We start from the raw sequence: 24,532 nt of genomic DNA on the forward strand, positions 1-24,532 counted from the left end.
TCCTTAGTTTTGAAAATTGGTTATTGATGATGACCAGCTTATGAAATCCCACCAATGTTTCTGACGCGTGTACGACGTCATCAAATCAATGGCTGGATGGTTTTAAATCAACATATATATATTATCTCCGTATCCCGCTATCTAATCAAATACCAGTATCGTATTTTGGTTTCTGATGCCAATTTTATTAGTGCTGCCCGCAAACGGATTAGGGTGTTGAAAGCGGCGCGCGAGCTAAAGAAATTGCCCACATTTGATTTAACGTAACACCACTCGTCGGTATCTGGTTTCTAAACTATTCGTTGTATCTGTTACTTCTGTTCCGCCAGAACAAAAAGAAATCGAGAGATATTTACCGATTAGCCTACGTATTGGTACAGTCGCGGAAGTAATGAGCGATGAACAATTGGAACTGCGTCCCAGACGCGAGGGGTATTGTTGCAACTATAGCAACTTAACGTATATCTCTATTCAGGTGAGGTCATCGAATTCAAGATAAAAACACGGTCGCTCGATAACAACAACGATAGCTTCATCAGTGTAGTTAAAAATGCATAAGATTAGGTTGAATTGAAGGTAATAATAATAATAATAATATAATAATTTATAGAGCGCCGAATATAACAATATATCATTACTACAATAGGGCGCTGTACATAAAAGGCAATAAAATATAAAAGTAAACGATATGTATAAAAGACGAAGTGCATAGTTGTAGGGCGGAATGAACACTACTCTAGTTCGAACGCTCGTGTGAATAAAACGGTCTTGATTTTGCGTTTGAAAACATATAGCGAGTCACATAGTCTGATAGAAATTGGAAGATTGTTCCACAGAATGGCGGCCGAGGAAGAAAAGGTACGTCGAAGTCAGAGATTCGAAGGTATTTCTACAGGTGGCTCATCATCAATTAGGTCATTGATACATTTAAATTCAATGCTAGTAGTATATAACCGGGATCAAACCCCTAGAAGAAGGAGGTGGCGTCCAACAATTTTCAGGAAAAACCGCCATGGCGTACTCTGGCGTACTGATACGATGGATTTAATGCACCCATTGGATTCGCAAGAATTTACTTGTGGAATTCATGTCATAGTTTTAACAAGACTTTAAATGTATTGATTTTACATACTACCCAGCTAGCACGCCCACTAGGTATCCAGGTGGAATTTAAGTGGTTAGGTGGGATGGATGATCGGAATGGGTTAGCGACATGTATCCCACATCGAAACCAAGCGGGATTTCCATCCGTAAAGATGCGTGGTTATACCATACCAATCCCAGGTAGATTGCAATAAGTCTCTTCTAATTGTACCGATTTATCCATTTGCGATGCTGGTCGCTTGGACATTTCCAAATTGAATTCCACCTCCATATGAATTGAATTCGGGTACTGGTGACGACAAGCGCCTAAGAATCGGGCGGCCTCGGTTCGACTCCCGTCGGAGGTTTGTCCGGGCTCCTCTTCTTGCGACATGAGACCCGAGAATGACTCGACGAAAGAATGCACTCACACACAAGTTATGGAAATCGCGAGCAAGGGCCCTGGCCTCGAAAATGATCAACATCGAGAGTAACTGTGACGGCGGGCACTCTAAGCCGAGGTAGATGTCAGTCAAAAAGACGGCAATTGCGCGTCGGTCGGCATCCTCCTATCTGTTCATTACATCGCTTTCTATCTCATCGTATTGTACATTGTGTGTGTCTTGTTCAGTTGAAAATATAACTCAACGATTACACTTAAACTGCAGTGCATTGAAAAGCCCAGACTGAAAGTGAGCCGTGCTACAAGTCGGCAGCAACGACCTCGATGGGAACGCTTGGGAGCGAGAGAGAATGAAGAATGACTGCGAGACAGATTGAAAGACGTTCCCGAGAATACTAAAAGCAAAGACCTCTGAACATTATGAAATTCGTGTCGTGGAGCACAAGGCCTAAACGGCGATAAGCTCCACTGTGTTGTACCCATTAATACATACATACATACATACATACTTAAACAGTGATGACGGCCTTACTCACCCACCGTAAAGGTTATTATATACTCAGATTACCGTATATATTGGTTTGCGTGATTGGAGGTAGCAGGTTCCAGGTATGTACTGTACAGTATACAATGTTAAGTTAACTAACGTGTAGGTTTACCTAACATCGCCTAGCACATCTCTACGTCGACTTCTCGGCCCACTTACACTGCTACAAGGACCGGGGTCGCAATATTGTCTTCGCTGCCAGCTAAGTGGGTTACCCACATGGTCCCCCAGAAAATACCTCTGTAATATGGGGCCAAAAATGTACGGTTCCCGCTTGGTTTCCCCAGCTGGTTACCACAATTCATCTCACCTTGATACCTTGTGGTACCCAAGTAGGCGTGCTACCTGGGTAGGCGAGATGTGGTACCGATGAGACACTGGGACCGAAAATACTGTCTGTGATAATCCCATGATTACAGTACGTGAATTTACCTACAATGGCATGCTGGCAGAATCTTTCCCCACATGAAAAAACTTCGACAAATGATTTACGTTTTAGGGGGTGTAAAGTAAATGTGGATCGACATATGCATTTTTCTATATCACCTACCAGACTAACAAACCTGCCATAATTTTTGATGTTAAGAGTAGGGCTTGGATCAGGGTATATATTGGCACATATTATATGAACCAATAGCATCCTCGAGTGGACTATTTTCAATTCAATTACTATATTTATAGGGTGGGGGACCTGTGGTACTATAGCCAAATCTAGCACTGGACCAACTAATCACTTAACCACAGAAACACGCCTACTTAGATAGAGGCTGTGAATCATAATTACCTGTCGTGTTTTATCGCTATTACGAGGCGTTTGAAAGTCAAAATGTCGATTTACGGGTAATATGTGTGTGCTGGCGTTAATTTTGTGAGTTTGGGCGTAAATCAAAACGTGATTTTATGCCAACATTTGAGTTGATATAATCTATTTTATTCTTGAAGGTGGCGACGAAGCATTCTTCATAGGCTTGCTGTAGCTTAAAATATAGTACATAATAACACAAGTTGACAAATTTGAGTTCTTGAGCGTATGTCTCATAGGTCCCATAGTCGTGTGCCTTTGGACACACCGGGTGGGGGCCGATGATACGTTCGAGCAACAAATTTTAAACGTTTAGAAATATTTCTTCAAAAGGCGGATATTCATGTAAATGTCCACGATAGATAGAGCTTGTACCGAATTGTTGAGACAGCGAAAGATCTGCGATTCTCGGCTAAAGATTTGAGGGCCACAGATCATTTTGTAATTTTTCATCCATCGGCACCACATCTCCCCTACATCAGATGAAATATGTATTTTCGCCTAACGTATGATTGCAGTATGATCGTATTATAAGTTATAGTACCATTGACCTCACACGAGACATATTCGATACACACGGAAGATATTGGCATTCATATTCAGGACGAGTATGGGTGCGAATCGTTTGAGTTTCTATATGAATTAGGTTTGCACGACTGAAATCACACACAGCTCGTTCGATTATAAAATTATCAAGTAGAGAAGAGGTCAAGAAAGTAATTAATTGTGCCAGTTCTTCTCAATGCAATCACGCCCTTTTGTGATTCTAAAATTATAAATACAGACAATGTGGATGGAGTGAATTGACCGCGTCAGCTGCTTTCAATACAATCATACCACTCTTGATATAAAATTAGTATGTGCAAGGCTTCTATCATTGTTCAGTAGCGGAGAGAATTCACCAGGCTCAGATTTAAATGGGGTCAATTTGTGCACTCAGTTTACAAAGACACACTCTCGAAGCTACAGCTAAGTCCTGATTTACCACGAATTCACCGTATATAGATATAAAGCAGGCGAACATTTCGCAAGTTCATTAGAAACTCAACATGTCGACACTAGAAACTTAACATGTCGACATTGCTATTTCCTTTATTGATCCGTATGTCATTTTGTTAGAAAAACCATATATTTGTGAAGCTGCTACTATATAATTGCAAAACCTTCGCACGCGGCGATGTCCTTGTCGGATAGACCGAGGTATTGTATTGTGATGCGACAAGCTCGACTGGCTAGCAACCTAATCTCTTCGGTCAGACTTGTACAAACTACTCGTTTAGTTAGTTGGCGGTAAACTCAGTAACGTTTTTTTTTGAGAAGTTGTAGTTGCAGATTTTGAAAATTGAGTAGTTCTAGTTCTATTTGCTGATTTCGAAAATTCAGCAGTTCTAGTTCTAGTTTCACATTTGAAAAAATATTAGTTGCTGAAGAACTAGAACGCACGTGTCGTCCTTTTGCATGAATCGCGATACCGGTGTTCTCTTGAAGGATTTTGCGTAGCCAGCAGGTGGGTTTTTGAGATCGAAGTCTCTCCCATTTCAAGATCGAATCCCCGTCCTTTTGAAATGTCGATTTTATGTCTTATATTTCGGATAAAATAAAAATTAATGTGTTGCCTATGAGAATGAAATCCTGTTCAGTATGGTTCTTAACATTTAATGACTTGGGAATCCTACGCCAGATGTGGGCAAATATTTTTCTGAGAATGGGAAGCAGGAAATACGTTGGCGTGCTCGGGCAAAAATTTGCACTATATTCTTCGGTGTATTAATTTTAAATGTCGTTAGTTCTAGTTTTAGTTCTAGTTGCAGGATTTGAAAAGTGAGTAGTTGTAGTTTTCGTTCTAGTTGCGGATTTTGAAAAGTAAGTAATTCTAGTTCCAGTTCTAATTGCTGATTTTGAAAAGTGAGTAGTAGTTCTTGTTCTAGTTCTGGTTGTTAGCTTTAACAATTGAGTAGTTCTAGTTCTGTCTTCGTTGTCTCTGCTTATGGCAGTCGAATAGGCCGTTTTACATCGTTACTGTGGATTGTGACCCGAACATGCTGAATTTTAACGTATGCGAAATAAGAATAGAAATGAAAAATTCTTGGCTCATTCCAGGGACAGCTACGTAGTAAGTTCGCAAGTGAATCTTCCGATGCGTATATTAATGTCCAGCTAGTCACGGCCTGAGAACCGTTTGGGCAGTGGTTTCGTCCGAATGATAAGTGACGTGTATGGATCACATTCGTTAATGCTCACAAAACATCCTTGTTATAATTACAAAAGTCGGTAGGCGAAACTTCCAGGCAGGGTTGTAATTAAGCCTGGGAATAATCGAGTACCTGAGTTATTCGATTCTGAATTACGCATTATGCGTCGAGTCGAGTATTCGAGTATCACTCACTATGACCTCATAACAGCAGACATGGGGTGATCACTTCATGAATGTAACCGATTACAATTACTTATGAATCACGCGATTACGACTACGATTACGATTACAGAAAAATCAGAAAGTTGTCGATTATGATTACGATTACATTGGAAAAGCAATCACGATTACTGACGGTTACATTTATTTTGTTTCTTGGAGCTTATCTATAAACTCATATAAGAAGACAATATAACGATTGGGATGAGAATGCCTCATGAGAGTACAACTCTCTTTTTAATTGAGAAGTCGTGATGCTTGTTACGTCAGAATATACCCATTGCTTAACTTTATAGCGGACGATTTCCCGCACCAAAAGATTTGCATTCTTTCCAGGGCCGTAACTGCCGAACCTCAAACCCCCAATTGAGTGGGGGCGAGCTCGAAGGGGACACAAAAATATTTCGTAAATTATCATAAATTATAGAGTATTTTCGAGAGATTTAATCAACTTGAAATTGCTATTTGCAATGTAATGTCGCTAGATATCTTGATTTTAAAATGCAGACGCTGTCCCCTCAAGAAAAAAGAAGAATAATTTATAGAAATAGGCATGTCGGTGCAGACCTTTACAGCGCTACGACACTACAAGACATATGCAGTTTCGTCAACATGTCACGCTGGATGGACGCTACAATTAGTCCTGCTCTCCTAATCTGAGTCCCAAAATAGAAAAGCCACTCGTGACAACCACAGACGGAGATGATGCGCCCGTGAAGAAGTTTGATTGATCACCCTATCGGGGGCCCAAGACCAACGTGTATCGGGGGCGAAGTGTTGTTACGGTCCGTATTCTAGCTACGAGTCACGCTAACATGGTGGCTATTGTGGCGAATGATCGATTGCTGCACGTTTCAAGTAGGATCGTATATAACAGGAGCGGGCAACATACGGCCCGCGACGGGATTTTGTCCGGCCCGCGGACAGTTTCTCATCTTTCATCATAGTTAGGCCCGCGGCCTTGGTTTGACGAGATTCCGCACAACTTGCTTGAACTAGGGTTATTATATTTTGGAAATCTGAAAAGAGGACACTTTTTCAGAATTTTACCTACTTCGTGGTCGGTTAACTAAAAAAAGGTCAACTTTCTCCCTCAGCGCCCAAAATATAGTTTTACTTTCACACTATCGGGTGTTTGACAAAAAAGGCAAACTTTCTCGCTCAGCGCCCAAAATATAGTTTTTCTTTCACAATATCAGGTGATTGACTAAAAAAAAGGTCAACTTTCCGGCCCAGCTCCGGAAATAGCGTTGCTACAGTGTTGACTTATTGTGTCTCAATCGAATTCGGCCCTATATCTAACCAAAATTCTCAAAAACTAGGAAAAAATCGCAAATAAGAGGACATTAGGGCGTTTTTGAGCAAATTCAAAATTTTCAAACTCTACGTAAACCGCAAATATTGGTTAGAATGAATTCAAATTTGGTATGCGTCGTTTTTTAAGGCAACCTAACAATTTAATCACGTAGCCAACAAGATTCAGGAAAAAAGGCTATTTTTGAACAGCCCTAATGTTCAGTTTATATTATGCTCCTTGTACAAATAAAAAGTAATCGTTCTTTCACAAAGAAATCGATTAGATATGTGAAATAGTCGATTACGATTACGATTACTTCGCATTTTTTCAAATGTAATCGATTGCAATTACGATTACTAAATACGATTACCCCATGTCTGCATAAAAGTATGTAATACGTCCAATACGTACCTTTTTTGTCCTCACAAAGAGTATAATGCCTGTTGTTCATCGTATTGAAGATACTTTGGTCATTTTTCGACCATTTCGATTTCATTGCACTTTGTGACAATGTTGTGGGATGATCATGACTTTGGAAATGAAGTATTTCCCTATTTGCTGATGATACTGACCTCTTCATTACCTCGAACACAGAATAAAAAATATAAAATATCGGCCTGGTGTAAATGACCATAGTAGTCGACAAACACCATGAATACCCCAAAAACAAACAAACAAACCTCGAACACTGTCGATGATTTGCATGCATCTGTGAATAGGGAACTCCCAAGGCTGCAAGCAAACAAACTCAGTTTGAATGCAGATAAGACCAAGATGCTCCTTTTAAATAATGCCAATCATAGTTTCACTGTGGACATCAATCATAAACAAATTTCCATATGTGACTCAGCAAAATATCTTGGCGTCACCATTGATGCCAAAATGTCCTGGAAGCAGCATATTGAATGCACAATATCAAAACTAGTTCGGTGTGTGGGAATAATGACCCGTCTGCAATCTTTGGTTTCAAGATCAGTACTACGAACCATCTACTTCTCTCTTTTCCACTCTCACCTGCAATATGGAATCGTAGTATGGGGAAATGCATGCACAACATTTTTGTGCAGAATTCTAACCCTGCAAAACCGTGCGATACAGCTGATCTCATCTGTACCTTTACGTACCAAACTATCGCCGTACTACAGTAAGCACCGAATTTTGGAAGTTGACAAACGATATCGCTTCGAAGTATCAAAAGTCATTCACAAATATTTTTCCAATAGTTTGCCTCCAGTGTTTGATGACTTTTTCATACCTGCCAAAAATGTCCACTCCCACTACACGAGATCCTCGTCTAAAGGAAATATCTACTTACCCCCACCCAATAGCAACCTAACTAAGAGATCTATCGACTACTCGGGACCTATCATCTGGAATGAATTACCACCACACATCCGTGAATTGCCTTATAATAGATTCAAAAAGTCCCTACTCGATCACCTCTTGTCGTTACACTAACACTGTTGCCCTACCTCGCCCCGACATTGCTTCATTGATCATTTGCTACCATCGTTTAATTTTTATTCTATTTTATTTTTTAACTACTGTAACCTTTTTTACAGCCAGACTGCTTAGAGTCAAGTGTACCTGTTTGATGCTGGTGTGATCAGACTAGATGACCTTCACGGTCTTATCGATCATTCCTATCTAATACCGAATACTGTGCAAGCATATATTCTGTACCACCATCACTGCCGTGTGTTATGTATTTTGGTTGGATGAAAATAAAGACTCTTTCTCTCTCTCTCTGTTCGTAGCTTCGCACTATATATTTCTTATGCTGTAATTGTAATTGGTAATGTCACTTCCAATGAAGTTTGTTTATACAGGAAGACAATGTGTATTTGAAAGCTGCATTGTCCTACAAGCGTCGTCATGTCAAGGTATCAATCAAGATATTGTGCAATCCAAGATTTCGAGGCGCGCGATGGCGGGTAGATCGAATTCGCCAGTCGTGTCAGTCGCCGGCGCGACAGCAACTGAAATTTGAGGATTTTAAAAAGGGGATACGTGCCCCTAACCCTGGTCACCCCACTGTCTTAACCTCTCAAAGACACGATAATATTTGATCCGGGCAGTCGTAAAAATTTACTAACAAGTTGCTGCAATATATTCATAAATTAAGTACAAAATTGAGAAGTTGTCAAAGAGCGATTCATCCAAAAGAGCCATATATGGCTCGCGAGCCATAGGTTCCCGACCACTGATGTACATGATATCCGTGAAAATCTGTAACTGTGATAAATCTATTACCCTTGAATATAGTGCTGTTGCTGTATTTTGATGTAAAAGAGTCTTCTGTGTGTAAAAACAACAAGTAGATTGATTTTTTAAACTTTATAGTACGACTGATCAGATTTTATATCTAGTCACTACCACAAAAATGGGGGATTTTGGTCAAAATATCCCCATGGGTTATCTCCACAACAAGAGCCAATTTGAAATAAACTAAAGTCATATTCCGAATCAGTGCGCCTCAGAACTCCCAAAACCACTCTTACTTCGTCTGCCTAAAAATATGTGTTGACCAGTATTATAGAATATTTTTTGAAAATGTATGCAACTTTATTAAAATTTTTTTTCGCCCAAGGCGCCATTTCCTTATACCAGATCTCTTCATTATTGGGTACCCTTCCCCAAGAAAGAAATACGCAGGCTTTATAGAAATTACATATTCGGCGTCGGCCATTACCGCGCAATGACGCATCAAGACCAATGACGTTTTAGCCCATGTAACATGCGACTCCGAGAAGTCTGCCAGAACGATCGGCAGCGTGAAAACATTGGACTGCCCTCATGCTGACCGAAAACTTCGATATTGTTCAATTTTCCATAGGAGTCAACAAATGACTTACGCCAAATGCTCCTGTCCTAGCAATCTACAAGAGCATTCCGCAAAGAAACATTATTTGCCGGTGAAGAAATACCAAATTCAAATCTTATTTGATTCTCTTAGTTTAGAACGTTTGAGCGATTGTAATATCTTTTGACATAGCAGACAGTAGGTCACGAAATAACATCACATGTAACGAATTCATTAACCAGCGGGCCCACCCGAATATGTTTATATGTAATTTACGGGCCCTACATTGTCCAAGGCAACACATCACTCAGCGCTACCGGTATATTTGAAGAAGTGGGCAGAGAGAGGATAAACAATTTATGGAAATATATATGTAGTTCCCTATATTAAAACCGACTCCATCATGAATTGTAGAAAAATATCGCGCCTGGCGCGATTCGGCCAATAACACTGATCCAACTAACGAGCATAACAAATTTCGCTTACAAGTAGAGATGAAAACGTATACCCCGACGAGATGGTCTGGGGGGCAAAGTCCCCCATAATTTAGGCTCAACACTCCATGAGGTCCAAGACCAACGTTTCGGGGGGGGGGGGGGGGCTGACGAAGTGCTGTTTCGGTCATGCCCATATAGACGATGACTAATATCACGTGAAATTGGCAACTGGGGACTTTGCACCGCGGAGATCCCTTGTGGCGTTTTGTGCTATCACTGATTTTATGAGAGATACCATGCGTATAGAAGTTTGTATATGTAGAAGCAGAACATCCCCGCAGGCTCACTATGCACGATAATTATGAGTATAAATGTCAGGAAATGGTATTTCGATTAAATTTCTAGTCCCGAGTAGCGCGAAAGTTTCTTTAACCTCTGGAACAAACTTCGTCTAAAATCGTGGTAGTCTGACGTATCACTGTCAAAATTTTATTCATTCCCGGCCAACGTGATCAGATTAACTGGTAGAGCTGGTGGAGGGATTTTTTCGAAAAAGTTGAGCACAAAATTACTGTGATGCGTTTTTCGGTTTTTATCAATCACCTTTTTGCATGTTAATATTTCTTGACCTGCCATCAGGATTGTCGGTATAGTCAAAATATATTGGAATCGCCCCAAAGCGCAAAAAACTTCAATCGAGAAACGCACACTATTCGCATAAGTTCCCTACGCGATTCTCATTTCTTCGGTGGGGCTCAGATTGCAATCGCGCTAAGCGTGAAGAAAACATTTATGTTGAAGTAAATTCTCTCAAAGATATGGGCACCAATTCGCAAATGCAAATTTCATATTGACGGCTGCCAACGCAGGCCAATTTAAACGTGTAGACATCCGCATAGTTAAGGTTTTACGGCTGCATGCCGCCGTAAGTTCGAAGCTTCGCCACTTCTGGCCTAATCAAAATAGGGATGAGCAAGGCTGTAACGTATAGGAAATGCTAAATACTGAACGGACCGCATGTTATTGGACCACCGTCTAACATAGGGTTACCATATTTTCGTGGCACAAATTCCGTACACTCTTTGATGCATTCGAGCGGATTTCAAATTGAGATATGAACACATTCATGACGTAACACTGGCAATGGCCTACCGGTTATATACAGGAGTGGATTTTTTTTAACATAGACCAGTGCTTTTCAACCTTTTTGAGCTCCATTCGACCTTGAAAAATAAATTTCATTCGCACAAACCAACCCTAAATTGTTAATACAAAAAGTCGATGAAGATACTTAACAATATTTTGTTCCAATGTGCAACAAATTGGCTGGATTAGGAACAAGTTTGTATCAAGGTTTGGAGTATGAATCGCTTTATAAGCAGGCCATGTTTTTTTTGAAATATGACAAAAATAACAAAAATAGCTTATTCTGAGCATTTTCGATACTTTATTTTTGACAAGTTTAGCATCGCCATCAATTCATATTTATAGACTGAAATCAGCCATGTAAAATGCTTCAGTTTGGTCTCTCTTGCGAAACGGAAGTCACGAAACACGCAGTATCCATACCTGTGCCATAAACAGCAAGATTTAAATCCGAATTGAAAATTATGGTGGAGACCAGATTTTGCCCATACAAAACCGAGTACTTTTGAAATATCTATTCTCAATAATCGTTTTACTATGCGTGCAAAATTACCGGCTTTCACACAGATAACAATACTTATGATAACAATTCAAAATGACTTCTGACACGTTCGGATCGCAGCCTTCACACCCCAACCATTGGTTAGAAATCATGAGTGGTTTTAATAATTATTACAATATGAAAGACTATCCAACCGGCAATGAAAAACTAGTATGTAAAACAATCTATCAGATATTAAACAATGAACATGCAGACAGTTGTCAATTGCAACGGGAATGGAATTTGGTATATGCACGACGCACGTTGAACAAAATGCAGCCTGGTAATTGCGCTGTATTTAAAAATTAGGGCCCTCTATCACAGATTCCGAAACATGCTGGTTACCACTTTTTCATGCGGAGATCATCTACTCCCAATCGCTTCATATCATCTACTTCCTAATCGCTAGATATCATCTATTTCCTAATCGCTGGATTAATAAACCCCCAGATTTACGGACTCTAATTTCGGAATTCTGTTTTACACACTTGCTTTTGTCGCTTCATGAAAACTGCTGTAAATTCTTGTCGACACGATTATCAAAAACTTTCATAAAAATATATATTTTAAAACGCCTTATTTTTGGCATTTTCTAATTTTTATTTTTGGCAATTTTGGCGTGTGGTTACCGAAATGCCAAAATTAGCAATGCCCGTTCAAAACCAAATCAGGATAAAAATTATTTCTCATCCGACTATATATTTCAGTAAAGCAGATACTGGATAACAATAGTAAATATTTTAAGCTGTGATTGAAACATAATCCAAGTATGTATACATGTGTGCTCGTGTAGGTTCCTATAATTCAAGGGTCGGGAAGCTTTTTTTGTCTAAAGAGCCCTATTGGTCGTATTTTTTCCATTTTACCTTCTAAAGAGCCACACATGTCAATGAACTGTCACGTCATAATTGAAATTCCGTGACGTCATGGTAGCACTAATTCGAATTCACTACATCGGATTCGTCGTGTGCGCCACATTTTCTCTGTAAATTCTCGTACTAATCATGCTCTGCCCTATGGAAGCTTGAGCTTGAAACTTGAGTTATGATAACGTAGGTTCGTCGTTTTGCTCCCTAAATGCGAGAACCGATGATCACATGCGTAGGTGGACCCAAACATGGTTACTACAGCATTATATATGTGTGAGTGATACATCAGTGACGTCGGGTCAGGATGAGTGAACTAAAATTGTAACGTTCAATATCTAGAGATATTTTCTATCGATGTTCAGTTCATGAATGACAAGATTGTCAACATTTCCCCCCAAAAATCACAAAATTTGCATATTTATTGTTCGAAAATAAAGCGCAAAACGCGAGGTAAGGCCGAGAGCCTCGCCATTGGTAACGCAATTCACACTAAAAGCTTAGAATTTATTAAAACTGATAATAATCGAGTTACCGTTACGATTCCGAAAATCTAAATACTGGTAGACTTCTCAATTCTCAAAGTATTCCGCGGTAACATATAATGTTGCTCTACACGCCTACATTATACCACTGGTACTACAGAGCTCCTTACAATCAATAAAGTGAATTGTTTTGACGTTGCCTGTAATTCGAGTTGGTAACTAGCGTCAAGGGCAATTCATTTCGCGCCGTATCAGGAAGACAATGCGTATTAGAAAACTGCGTTGTCATTTGGACGTCGTCTTGTCTGCTATTCTCTTTGATCACTATACGCATCGTGCAATCCAAGATTTCGAGTCGGGTACATCGAATTCGCGACTGATATTGGTCGCCGGCGCGATAGCAACTTAAATTTGAGGAACTTGAGAATAGGGGTCCGAGCTCCTAAACGTGGATATGGCATTGTCTTCACCTCTCAAAGAGATGTTTATACCCTCACGAGAATAATTATTCTGGATGTGATGAAAATATGCTAACAAGTTGCTGCAATATTGATAAATTCAATACAAAAATAAATATTTCGCAAAGAGCGATATATTATACTCAAAAGAGCCATAGGTTCCCGACCACTGCTATAATTGCTTAACATTTTCTATTGTGATTACACCTCTTAACCGCTGTCTATAAGTCAGTAGCTCATCGTGCAAATTAGTCGGGCAGGCCTATTGTGTTGTTGCATCACCTTCCGCTATCATCATAAGTGACATTAAACATTTCTACATTATACATCATGAATGTATTCTGCGTTGAGCAAAATAAAATACATTTTTTCAGACAATGGAAACGTGGCAAATAGGTCGCTACTGTATTTGCAAAGATGTGGCAAAGAAAGAATGCAAAGTGACGGCAAACATGACACTCAAAGAGCTTGAGAACTTGACCGATGCAGGTAAGACCCCATACCTAGGCTGTTAATTCAAAAATTGAAATAAATATCTTGAATCCTAATTTTGGATGAAAGCTTTTCATATTTTTATTCCAAATCATGTTCATGATGCAAAACCGGATCTGAGCCGTTTATATAGTTGAAATTTATATAATCTCGGACCGGGCTGCGGAGTCGAGTCGTTGGTGTCGGAGTTTCGCTAATTTATCATTAATCGAGTCGGTGTCGGAGTCTCAAATTTTTTTAGCACGCCTTGGAGTCGGAGTCGCGAAAAAATACAGGCTGGACTCGGGATCGGAGTTTGTGAAAATGCTCCTGACTCCGACTCCGACACCAACTTCTTTACTATGAAAGCAAGAGCTTTCAAAGGTCTCTTAAAATTACTCATAATAAATAAAATATGATTTGTATGTACCAACAATCACTGTTATTAGCAACGATATTGAAGAAATTGGACATTATTTGCATAATTGCAATTCAGTTACATAGAGGAAGAACAATGCAAGATGCATCTTCGTGACTAACGCAAAATTTACGTTATTCTTTGAATTTGCCATGATACGGTGAAAGAGTAAATATATCGTTTGTTTTTGTAAGTGACAACATCACTTGTAAAATTGATGCATATATAACCAAACGTTGCTTCCAACTTGACAAAATCAAAAATATTTCTAGTAATCAAAAATATTTCTAGTAATAAGTAGCTAAGCCGCGTGGGTCGAACAAAGCTTTAATAAAGAGTATAGTCGTAGTTGGGACTGGGCAAAATCGAGTACCTGAGTGATTCGATTCTGAATCACGTAATATGCTTCGAGTCGAGTCGAGTAATCGAGTATCACCCATTATGACGCCATAACAGAATGTAATACGTCAAAGTTCAATTATGTACCGTTTATGCCACCACAAATAATATAATGCCTGTTCTCCATTTCATAAATGATACTTTGGTATATTTTCGACCATACCGATTTCATTCCACTTGGTGACAATGCTGTGGGATAATCATGGTTTCGGAAATGTGCTACGTCCAGTAACCTTCGTAGCTTTGTAATATATGTTTCGTATGCTACGATACCGCCAATCAAGTTTTCAAAGCTTAAACAGTGAAAATTAGTATCGAAACTATAATTCTCGTTGGTAAATTGACTTTCAGTGGCGAGAAGCGTATAATTTCAGTACTCGAAAAAATCGCATTTTACTACTCGACTCGAATCATTAAAAATGATACTCGATTCAGATTAGAGTACTCGAATCATTGTGCCCAGCCCTAGTCGTAGTCCATGAATACTTGACTAAGTGGATATAGACATATGCTCTTTGACTATACTTCCTAAATTTCATTTCCGACCACCGTTTATTAGTAGTCGGAGAATGTGTGCTTGTCATCAGCAAAGTGTGTAGTTGGAAGATTTGTATAACTCTGTATTATAGTTGCTGACTCATACGCAAGAGCTACACTTTTTATTGTTTTTATTCACATTTTAATTTTACAGGATGGGATATATTTCATGTTTGAATGATTCATACATACATAATTGAGAATATTCGTGACTTGTATATATGTTATAAAAGCTTATAACATATGAAAAAGGCAGGGCATTTCGAAATAAATATTTCTATGTTAATTGTACCGTGAGTATTTCCAGCTTTTCCACAATGAAGCAATTTTACGTGACATCGTGAATAATATGTTTGCATATGTATAATGGTTATATGAAAGTCATTAAACCATCACTGTGACATGTAATTTTCGAAGTTAATATGTAGTACTGTTGGGGTCGGAGTTGCAGTCGGAGCCGGAGTCGGAATTGAAGTCGGTATATTGACAATATCTGGAGTCGGAGTTGGAGTTGATGGTAAAACTTACCGACGCCACAGCCCGGATCTCTAAATACGAAAATCAAATGATAACCATTTTTATGAAACTTTCTCTCGTTTTTCGCTTTTCTGTATGATTTGTAGAGCCAATCTATAATTGTCATGGTATCAAAGCGCGATTTGGCAATAATACCGTAAGGTCGTTAAAACAAATCCTTAGTACAGTTGTTCTCAACCGGGGGTCCGCGTAGCATTTTCAGGGGGTTCACGAGACCATTTTGTAAAATGATTGACATTATTAGCATGTAATGTTTCAAAATTAGCGAAAAAATGATACACTCTCGCTTCATAATTGCTAAAACTTCATGACTCCCACTATATTAGAATAGTCATCTGAGATAAAATATCCTGCAGTGCAAACTCATTTTAATTGCCAAATAGCCAATAGCCTGTTGATACAAACATAGTGCTGTTTTGAGACGCTTTGTTGGGGTCGTTTAAAATATAAATTCCTGAATTTTATATCCTAATCGGTCGCAATGAATGATTGAAAACTCATCAAGAAATCCATTTTCTACTGTGATATAAATCTCCTGTATTCCAGAGTAACTTCAAGATGAGATGCTAAATAGAAATGGACGTTATATATTCACTAAAAACTCTGTTTCTCAATTTTGGTGCCATATATTTTCCGATCACAGCAAAAGATGTCGTCGGAAGTGTTAATATTACGTTAGCCATCGCCAATTTATGTGAAAATATTTTCGGCACTCGTTCATATCATATCGAAGAACTGGATTTACAAGACAATAAATAAAGCTGTAAAAAATCGCTTCGAAATAATAAAATTCTATATCCAAGTTCTACATATAGCAGTGGTCGGGAACCTTTTTTGTCCGAAGAGCCATATTAGCCCTATTTTTTTTTCATCTCACCTCCGAAAGAGCCATACATGCCAATCAACTGTTACGTCACACTCGAAAATTCATCACGTTATGGTAGCAGTAATTCGAACTTACTAAATGGGATTCCTCGTGTGCGCCATATTTTCTCCGTAAAAACTGGTCTGTATTGTTCGAAAATAAAGCTTGAAACGAGAGGTAAGTCACAGACGGGCAAAGCCTCATCATTGATAACGCAATTCATCATAAGTAGCTTAGAATTTATTATAACTGATATTAATTAGGGTTACCATACGTCCTCCTTTAGGAGGATTTGTCCTCCTTTTCCGGGTTTTTGGAAATGTCCTCCTAGGACGCCTAAATGTCCTCCTTTTTGAGATTTTGTCATCTTTTTTAGGAATTTTGGTCAAATTTGTAGTAACATTCGACTGAGATGCCGGAAATCAGCAACGAAGTGACGCTCCTGCGGCTATTTCGGGAGTTGAGTGGAAGTTGAGCTTTTTTGTTTTTTTAGTCAACCACCCGACAATGTGAAGGAAAAAACTGTATTTTGGGCACCGAGCGAGAAAGATAACCTTTTTTTAGTCAACCGACTACGAAGTGGTAGAAATCGACCACTTTTTCAGGATTTTCCACCGGCATTTTGTGTTGGAAAATTTTGAAAAAGTTTCCTCCTTTCCCGATTCCAAAATATGGTAACCCTATATTAATCGAATGTAACTGTCACACTGATTACGAAAATTTAAATACTGATCGACTTCAAAATCGTCAAGGTATTCGACGGTAACATAACGTTGCGCTGCACGCATACATTTTATCGCCGGTACCACAGATCTACTATTACCAATCAAGAACGTGGATAGCTATGGCGTTGTTTGTCATTCGAGTTTGTAATTGTGAATTTCACGTCCATGGCAGTTCATTTCCCGCCTTAGATCAGGAAGACAAGGTGTATTTGAAAACTGCGTTTTGAAATGGACGTCACCATGTCCGCTGTGCTCTTTGATTAATCAACGTGTCGCACAATTCAAGATTTCGAGTCGAGTACATAGAATTAGCGAGTGGTATTGACGGCCGGAGTGACAGTAACTTAAATTTTATGATTTTGAAAAGATGGGGACCGAGCCCCTAAACCCGAAGACGGCATTGTCTTTACCTCTCGAAGCCATGTTTAAACTGTCCCGAGAATAATTATTCGGACCTTGATGAAAATTCACCAACAAGTCGCTGCAATATTGATCAATTCAGTACAAAAATTAATATTTGGCAAGGAGCCATATCTTATACCCAAAAGAGCCATATATGGCTCGCGAGCCATAGGTCCCCCACCACTGGCATATAGTATGATGTTATTTTCATGAAAAGTAATTTTCTGACTGTTTCTCACAAGCACAACATATATGACGGTAGTACGATAATGATGCTAATAAGGAACGAAAACTTGAGGGGGTCCGAGGGAGTCCGTGACAGTACAAAAGGGGCCCGCGAAGACAAAAAGGTTGAGAACCGTTGCTATAGTACGTGGAATACTCATGCTTTGGAATCTAGCTACAGTCCCAATTTGGGGCGTTCTCTGCTTTCTTTTATATGAATGGACTGTATAAGTGAGGGGTGTTAACCGCTTTCGCACGGGCCAACAGAGTATTTAGTGTTAATTTGTAAACCTAGATATGTTGAGAACATATTATTCTCTTTTAAAATATTAGGAACAACAAACATACCAAGATTAGGTCAACAAATCGACATTTACATCTGAAGTTTGGCGAACTTGGCAACATTCGGTGTGACGAACGATGCTGCAATGTGGAGCGAGTTCTCCATGTAACATAAATTGATGGTCTCGTATGAGATGTGACATATGGCTCATCCTCGAAAAACATGACCGAAGACTTCTAATTGTCTAATTCGATTGTATTTGGAGACATTTCCTGCTAAATTCTCGCAATGGAACACTCTTTTAATCCGCCCTTAGAGTAGATGAGCAGAAAGGATCATTGCAGTCTACCTGTATTTTCTCAGGGACTTATACTATACCACCGAAAAATGACGAGAAAACTAATTGATATGCAAACTTGTAGTCAAAAGGGGTCGAAGTAGTCAAGAAAGCTACCCAAGTAGTAGTAGAAGTAGCGACGCTAAAATTTACTCTAGTAAGCAAAAAAGTAGTTGTAAGAAGCAGTGGGCTACCAAAAGCCAGGAACTCAGCAATCAGCATTTCGGACGATACAGAGAAATGTATTCGTGCCGCTTAGTACAACATTTCCACACATAAGAATTGGACTGCATCGTACGGGATGCAAATGATTGATTTACTTTAGAGAAGCGGCCCTTAACATTTGTTTACCCCAGAGCTCCATTCAAGATAATGTCATGGAATTGTACCCTCTTTCCGTCGCATTATAAGGCCCGTAGTTGAGTTGAAAATCAATACTGAGTTGCATCGTTCGTTAACGGCGTAACGACAATTCCAACGGTGGTTGCGTGTCACTTTTCCAAATTTGAACACTCGCTGTGCGGCTGGAATGCTAGATTACGATTCGATAGTACCAAATATCTTTTCTGAGCCATATTGACTATGATAAAAGTTATTGTTTGGGCGATAATACGAGTATGAAAGGAACCCGCTATAGCGGCTATACCTAAACGATACCAACACACGTTAACACATAGCCTAATTGTCACTAAATATCTATTTCGCGTGGAGCACGACAAAAATTCTAAACTTTCCTAAACTTTTGTGAGATTTAAATTATTTTTGTTACTCCGTAGAAGTCCGTATATTTCTCCGACTCATTCTCTCTCTCTCTCCCTCTCTCCCTCTCTCCCTCTCTCCCTCTCTCCCTCTCTCCCTCTCTCCCTCTCTCCCTCTCTCCCTCTCTCCCTCTCTCCCTCTCTCCCTCTCTCCCTCTCTCCCTCTCTCCCTCTCTCCCTCTCTCCCTCTCTCCCTCTCTCCCTCTCTCCCCCTACCTGCGGGTCACGGGTTGGACAGTCCTGTTATAAGTCATGCGTTGGCGAACTGTAACTGGATCACTGTATCAATCCAATTTATCTTTAATTTCACACAGATTACATTGTACCTTCGAGGCTTGAAAATGGAACTGAAGTCGAAGTATCGTGGGAACAATATCCTGGCTGCCACATGTATTATGTACTGGTATACGATTCCGCGAGTCGGCGTATTTGCGTGCAAGAGATGGTGACGCCATCCTCGAAGAATGGACAGTATAGACACATAATTAGAACGCTGGGCATACTTGATATAGGGTATGTGAAGGTTCTCAAGTTGTTCCGCAAGACACAAGAAAACGATGATCATGGCTTAATTAAAATATTCGAAGCACGTGGATTATACGAGATGCTTATCATACAAGATCGTTGTTTAGCGAACGAGAAAAACAGAAAATCCGGCAAGTCTAAGTATGACGTCTATTTCGGATTCCTACAGCGGAAGCACTCCAAGCCTATACCTCCTACGCGAGTGGCGCTGAAATGTTTTCCTACCGACTCAGACGATAAAAGAGAATTTGTCAGAGATATACTAGACCGAGCTTCCGAAGCCGGCGGAAAATATAACTCGAAATATCTGGCCTCCGCAGATATCTCAAATGGTAAGGTTTTGATTGCAATGGAGTTTTACGCCGGACGAACGCTGTTAGATTTAACTGATCAAAAATGCAGATATCATCCTGAACTGGTGAAACAGATAAAGACTTGTTTTACAAACATCATGCTTGGATTAATTCACATGCATGATAAGAAAATCGTTCACGGAGAAATGATACGGAAAAACATTTTGCTTTCGTCTGATTTCACATGCTTAAAGATCGGGAACTACGTCGAAACGGCGATTGCGGAGTATGCAGAACGAAATCAGTTCGACCATCCTAATCTCAAACATTATAGGAAAGATCTCAAGCATACTGCAAAAATGTTCCGTAAATGTCTTAGATCGTGCTGCCCGCTCAACATCATACCGGTAATGGAAAATGCACATAAAAGCTTCGACGATTGGTTCGGACCGGAAAACATGACGTCAGATGCTGATGTCGGTAATATCGACGCGTATCTTGGTAAATATCTTGTCTGGTTTATGTATTATGAGGAAAATATAACGGCGAAAGATGTACTGCAGCATCCGTATTTTTGGAGCGTTCATCAGTTGATCTATTTTGTCAATCGAATGGATGCCTGTTTCCACGAAAATACAGAAGATATCAACTCTATCAAGAAAGATTTCAACAATTATTTCAAGAACTTGGATTGGTATGAGAAATTTGAAAGGAATTTGACGAGATATAGATATCCTGGAAGAACAGTAGATGAGTGTACAGGAATATTGGTGTTAGCCGAAAGAGCACGGACTATCATCGAAGAAGTAGAGAAAAACATTGAGATAGAAGCTAACAAAATTGATGGACTGATAGTAGGGTACGGGGAACATGCCACATTCAGCAAAATCCAATCCCAGGAAATCTTGATAACCGTATACAAAGCACAAAGATCGATCGTGGTTAAAATGAAGAAGGAGATGGATATCATCGAAGAGACCAGAGTTGCGACAAGTGCAATAATAAAATCTTCCGAAAAGCTTGGGAATATTATCAAAACATTGCACAATGCCGAGGGTAATTTCGATAAGACGATGAGTAGAGTTGTCAAAACAGCAGAGAAAAATATCACGAACCAAATTAGAAATATGAACCAGGCTACATCCGAAGCATTCAGTAAACTGGTGCTACTTCGACCCAGTCTAAACAGTATTTATTCCAAAGATTTATATGCAATTATCAAGATTGAATTTGACGAAATGTTGAATGCTTTCAAGCGTGAGAAAAACGCTGTCGCGTATTCACAGAGCGGGGAAACAGACGACCTCAGACAAAGACTCGGAAAAATGCACTTCGAAAAGCTGAGCTCTGGCGCCAAAGGACAGAAAACATTTAAAGATGTGATAGCAATTGCTGAAATAATCGGCAAAGCTATCGGCGAAGCAAGGAGAGCGATCTCGGACGAAAATTCTCAAAAGCTATTTGGTGATATTATGGAAGCGTTGGATAAATTACAGGAAAAGATAGAAGATATCAAGCGAGCTGTTATTAAAGATTTCGAGACAATTGTTATTGAAGTGAAAACGGCGCAAAAGAATATCCGAGCCGAATTCACCAAGGAAGAGAGAACAGTAGTGCAGATTACCGAAGGAATTCCAAAGATATCTGCCCAATTTCAGGCAATACTAGATGCTTTTCAGAGTGAAAGGAACAGTATTATGGATTTGCTGGATACAGAACTGACGACGACCATCGACAGAGTCGGGACAATGCAGTTTAAAAAACTTAAGAAGGATATCAAAAAAGGAAAGGAGAAGTTAAATGCCATCATAGTCGAAGCTGAAAGAAGCCGAGAAGTTATGGAGGAGGGAAAGGAATCGATCGAACGCGCAATATTTGATATGAAGAGTGGTATCTTACATTTCATTGACAGAGAAGTCGAAGGCATCAACAAAGAAATTGATAAAACGAAGGATGACATTGAGAAGCGAATTGGGGAAAATGTTGAAGAAGTAACACCAGTTATTTCAAGATTGATGCAGCGAATTCTTGAAGTAGTGCGTAAGATGAAAAAGGCTGTCATCGATGCGGGAGCTTGTGAAGACATGAAACTCAATGCTGAGAGAAATAAAAAAGCTATTGACGAAATAATGTCTCATTATAAGAATAAAGGACAAATAAAATCCAACAAACAAAAAGAGGAAATGACATCATTTCTACGATGCATAAGAAATACACATGCCCACTATCACGACAAAAAGAATCGTTATTTCGAATCGACAGAAGATTTGTGGAGTTTTTTTGTGAAAATCAACCCAAACATGATATGTGTCCTACATCGACTAGTTTGGAAAAATCGTAATAAATTGCCGGATGACATCAAGGGATTTTTCCTCACGCCAACAAGCGTTGCAAACCTTGACTTCAAAAATAAACAATGGGATTGTTGCACAAACGTTGCGCCATTCATGTGTGCTGTCGATACCGATGAAGCCGTTAACGTGAGTAGTAGAGAAATGGTGGATATAGCCGCATGCAAGTTTTTAGCTTAAGGAAACCAACTTCTCCAATATAAAAGAGAAACAAAGGATAACGGACTTACGCATTTTGCAGAAATGCAGTGGGTAGTTCCCCGCGTGACGGATTGCTGCAAGTGATTTGATCGATATGTGGCTGTCTGATTTCCGATTGAAATGAGTTTGGTGTAATATTTCTGACGTAATTTTCGCGGTTGTAGCGTGACTTGTTATTTATGAGTGGATTGATAACTGGTTCTGTCTGTTGATTTCAAAACCCGGCTGACTATCGTGTCGCGCTTTCTGGAATTGAGTACGGTTGCTATCTGTGTATCAAAACTCGTTTGCGGTGAATATAATTTTATTATCAGGCGAATAATATCAAGGTTATTGTATTCTTTGCTGTAATTTTCCACGTATGATCATTGAATCTTTCTGGATCTCTATGGTGTGTACTCCGACGAAACGGAAAAGTTCTCCCGGCATGACTCGGCGTGTAATCGTGGGTTGGTTGATCCAATTTCTCTTGAATGTGATGGGATGAGGAAAAATTTGTCCATTGAACATTATATCTGTGAAGTGAACGTTCCTCTTGATTCGTATATGGGAGTCTATGCTATATCTCAAGTGCACGGTCAAGGCATTGGGCCAAACGAAACGATGCAAATTCAGGGTTGGCGTTTGAGCTGACATACTCTGGTCCTGAACGATACCCTTTCACCTTCGTGTTATGGCGGCTACCAATATTGCGGGGTTGATGCTCTCGCTTCACGATCAATCACAACGAATACGAGTATCGGATAAAGATTTATTGAATAACGATATAACGTGATATACATACGAGAGAAAAAATACACAAGAAATTCACGAGTATAGTATATTTCTTTGTTTGCGCACAAAATTGGTCATTAGCGCGTTTGCTAGGTCCGAAGACATCTAGATAATCTAGAGTACCGACACCTTGACATTTCTTTATGATGAATGTCACAGAATGCTGGCCGCATGTGGTTGCACGGATTGACTGTAATTGTATACTGGTAAAAGTATAATCGTCCTTGCCGAGTAGCCTATATATCTCCGGTTTCAATGGGGGTACTCCAAACGAATCATGAAAGTGTGTATCGTTTCGATCAGCGAAGGTACTGATCCAATGTGAACCTTTTTTCGCGTTTGGATCGTAATTTATCACGACAGCATAGGGCTTCGATAATTTCGAGGGTAGAAGATCGATCGCAAACGTACCGGCAAAGACATCTTACGTGTCAGGGTGATTAAATAAAATGTCGTTGATCTGATCGGTGTTCATACAGATATTACTTCACGCTTCTCTGAGATTTCCAAAAGTTGTTGATACTCTTTGAGACAAATCAAAGTTGCGCCTTCCGGTAAACCTTCGGTGAGAGTTATGTGTAGTTTAACAGAACCGTTGCGTTCCAACTGGAAACATCCTTGGTGTGTTCTGTCCGGCGTCAAGTCGAATCCGAACAGCGTATACCCTGATTTATAGCTATTTCTCGTGACAGTTAGATCCGATTCTGATTGCCATTTACCCATAGATTCATAGACACTGAACAAGCCTTCCAGGTTTGTGTTTTTAGTGAAATCAAATCTGAATTCTCGACCATTTCTCAGGACGCCATCCACATTCAACGCCATGGAGCCGATATTATAGTGACGAAAATTAAACGGGTTCCTCGTCTTGCTGCCGTTATATGCAGCTGTCGGTACTAATCCCACGACGATACGCCGAGGCATTATACCCGAAACGAGTGTTTTCTCGATAGATGTATCGCCTGCCCCGAACGAGTGGTTACTCATAGACAGTTTTACCCACGGATATTTAGCCGAATGCGTCTGGAGCATCGATTTGTGAGCCAGGCTAACAGAATCCGAGATTTGGATCTGTTTCACATGTAATTCTACTTTCTTCAACACGATTGTAGAATCGGGATCGCCAACCAGACAAAAAGCGTCGTCGTTT

General features: G+C 39.7%; 2 protein-coding genes across 2 annotated transcripts in view; both read left to right on the plus strand.

The window, feature by feature from the left end:
• The window catches only part of LOC145435071 (microfibril-associated glycoprotein 4-like), a 489,059-nt gene that overhangs the window by 248,537 nt on the left and 215,990 nt on the right, over window positions 1-24,532 (plus strand). The gene's annotated exons all lie outside the window — the stretch shown is intronic.
• On the plus strand, window positions 1,212-23,424 carry LOC145446849 (uncharacterized). Its single transcript, XM_080325224.1, has 3 exons — window positions 1,212-2,853; window positions 2,976-13,770; window positions 19,553-23,424. Exons 2-3 carry the CDS (start codon window positions 13,659-13,661, stop codon window positions 22,585-22,587), a joined length of 3,147 nt encoding a protein of 1,048 aa, XP_080181350.1. The 5' UTR covers window positions 1,212-2,853; window positions 2,976-13,658; the 3' UTR covers window positions 22,588-23,424.

This window comes from Botryllus schlosseri, chromosome 1 (assembly GCF_051294905.1).
Source record: "Botryllus schlosseri isolate E-star chromosome 1, Bs_hap1, whole genome shotgun sequence".
NCBI lineage: Eukaryota > Metazoa > Chordata > Ascidiacea > Stolidobranchia > Styelidae > Botryllus > Botryllus schlosseri.

What these genes read in the sequence shown, in the direction of transcription:
- LOC145446849 (XM_080325224.1), top strand. Translation starts at nt 13,659, where the DNA reads ATGGAAACGTGGCAAATAGGTCGCTACTGTATTTGCAAAGATGTGGCA. An exon ending in TGAGAACTTGACCGATGCAG is followed by an intron (nt 13,771 to 19,552) that starts GTAAGACCCCAT and finishes AATTTCACACAG; the next exon opens with ATTACATTGTACCTTCGAGG.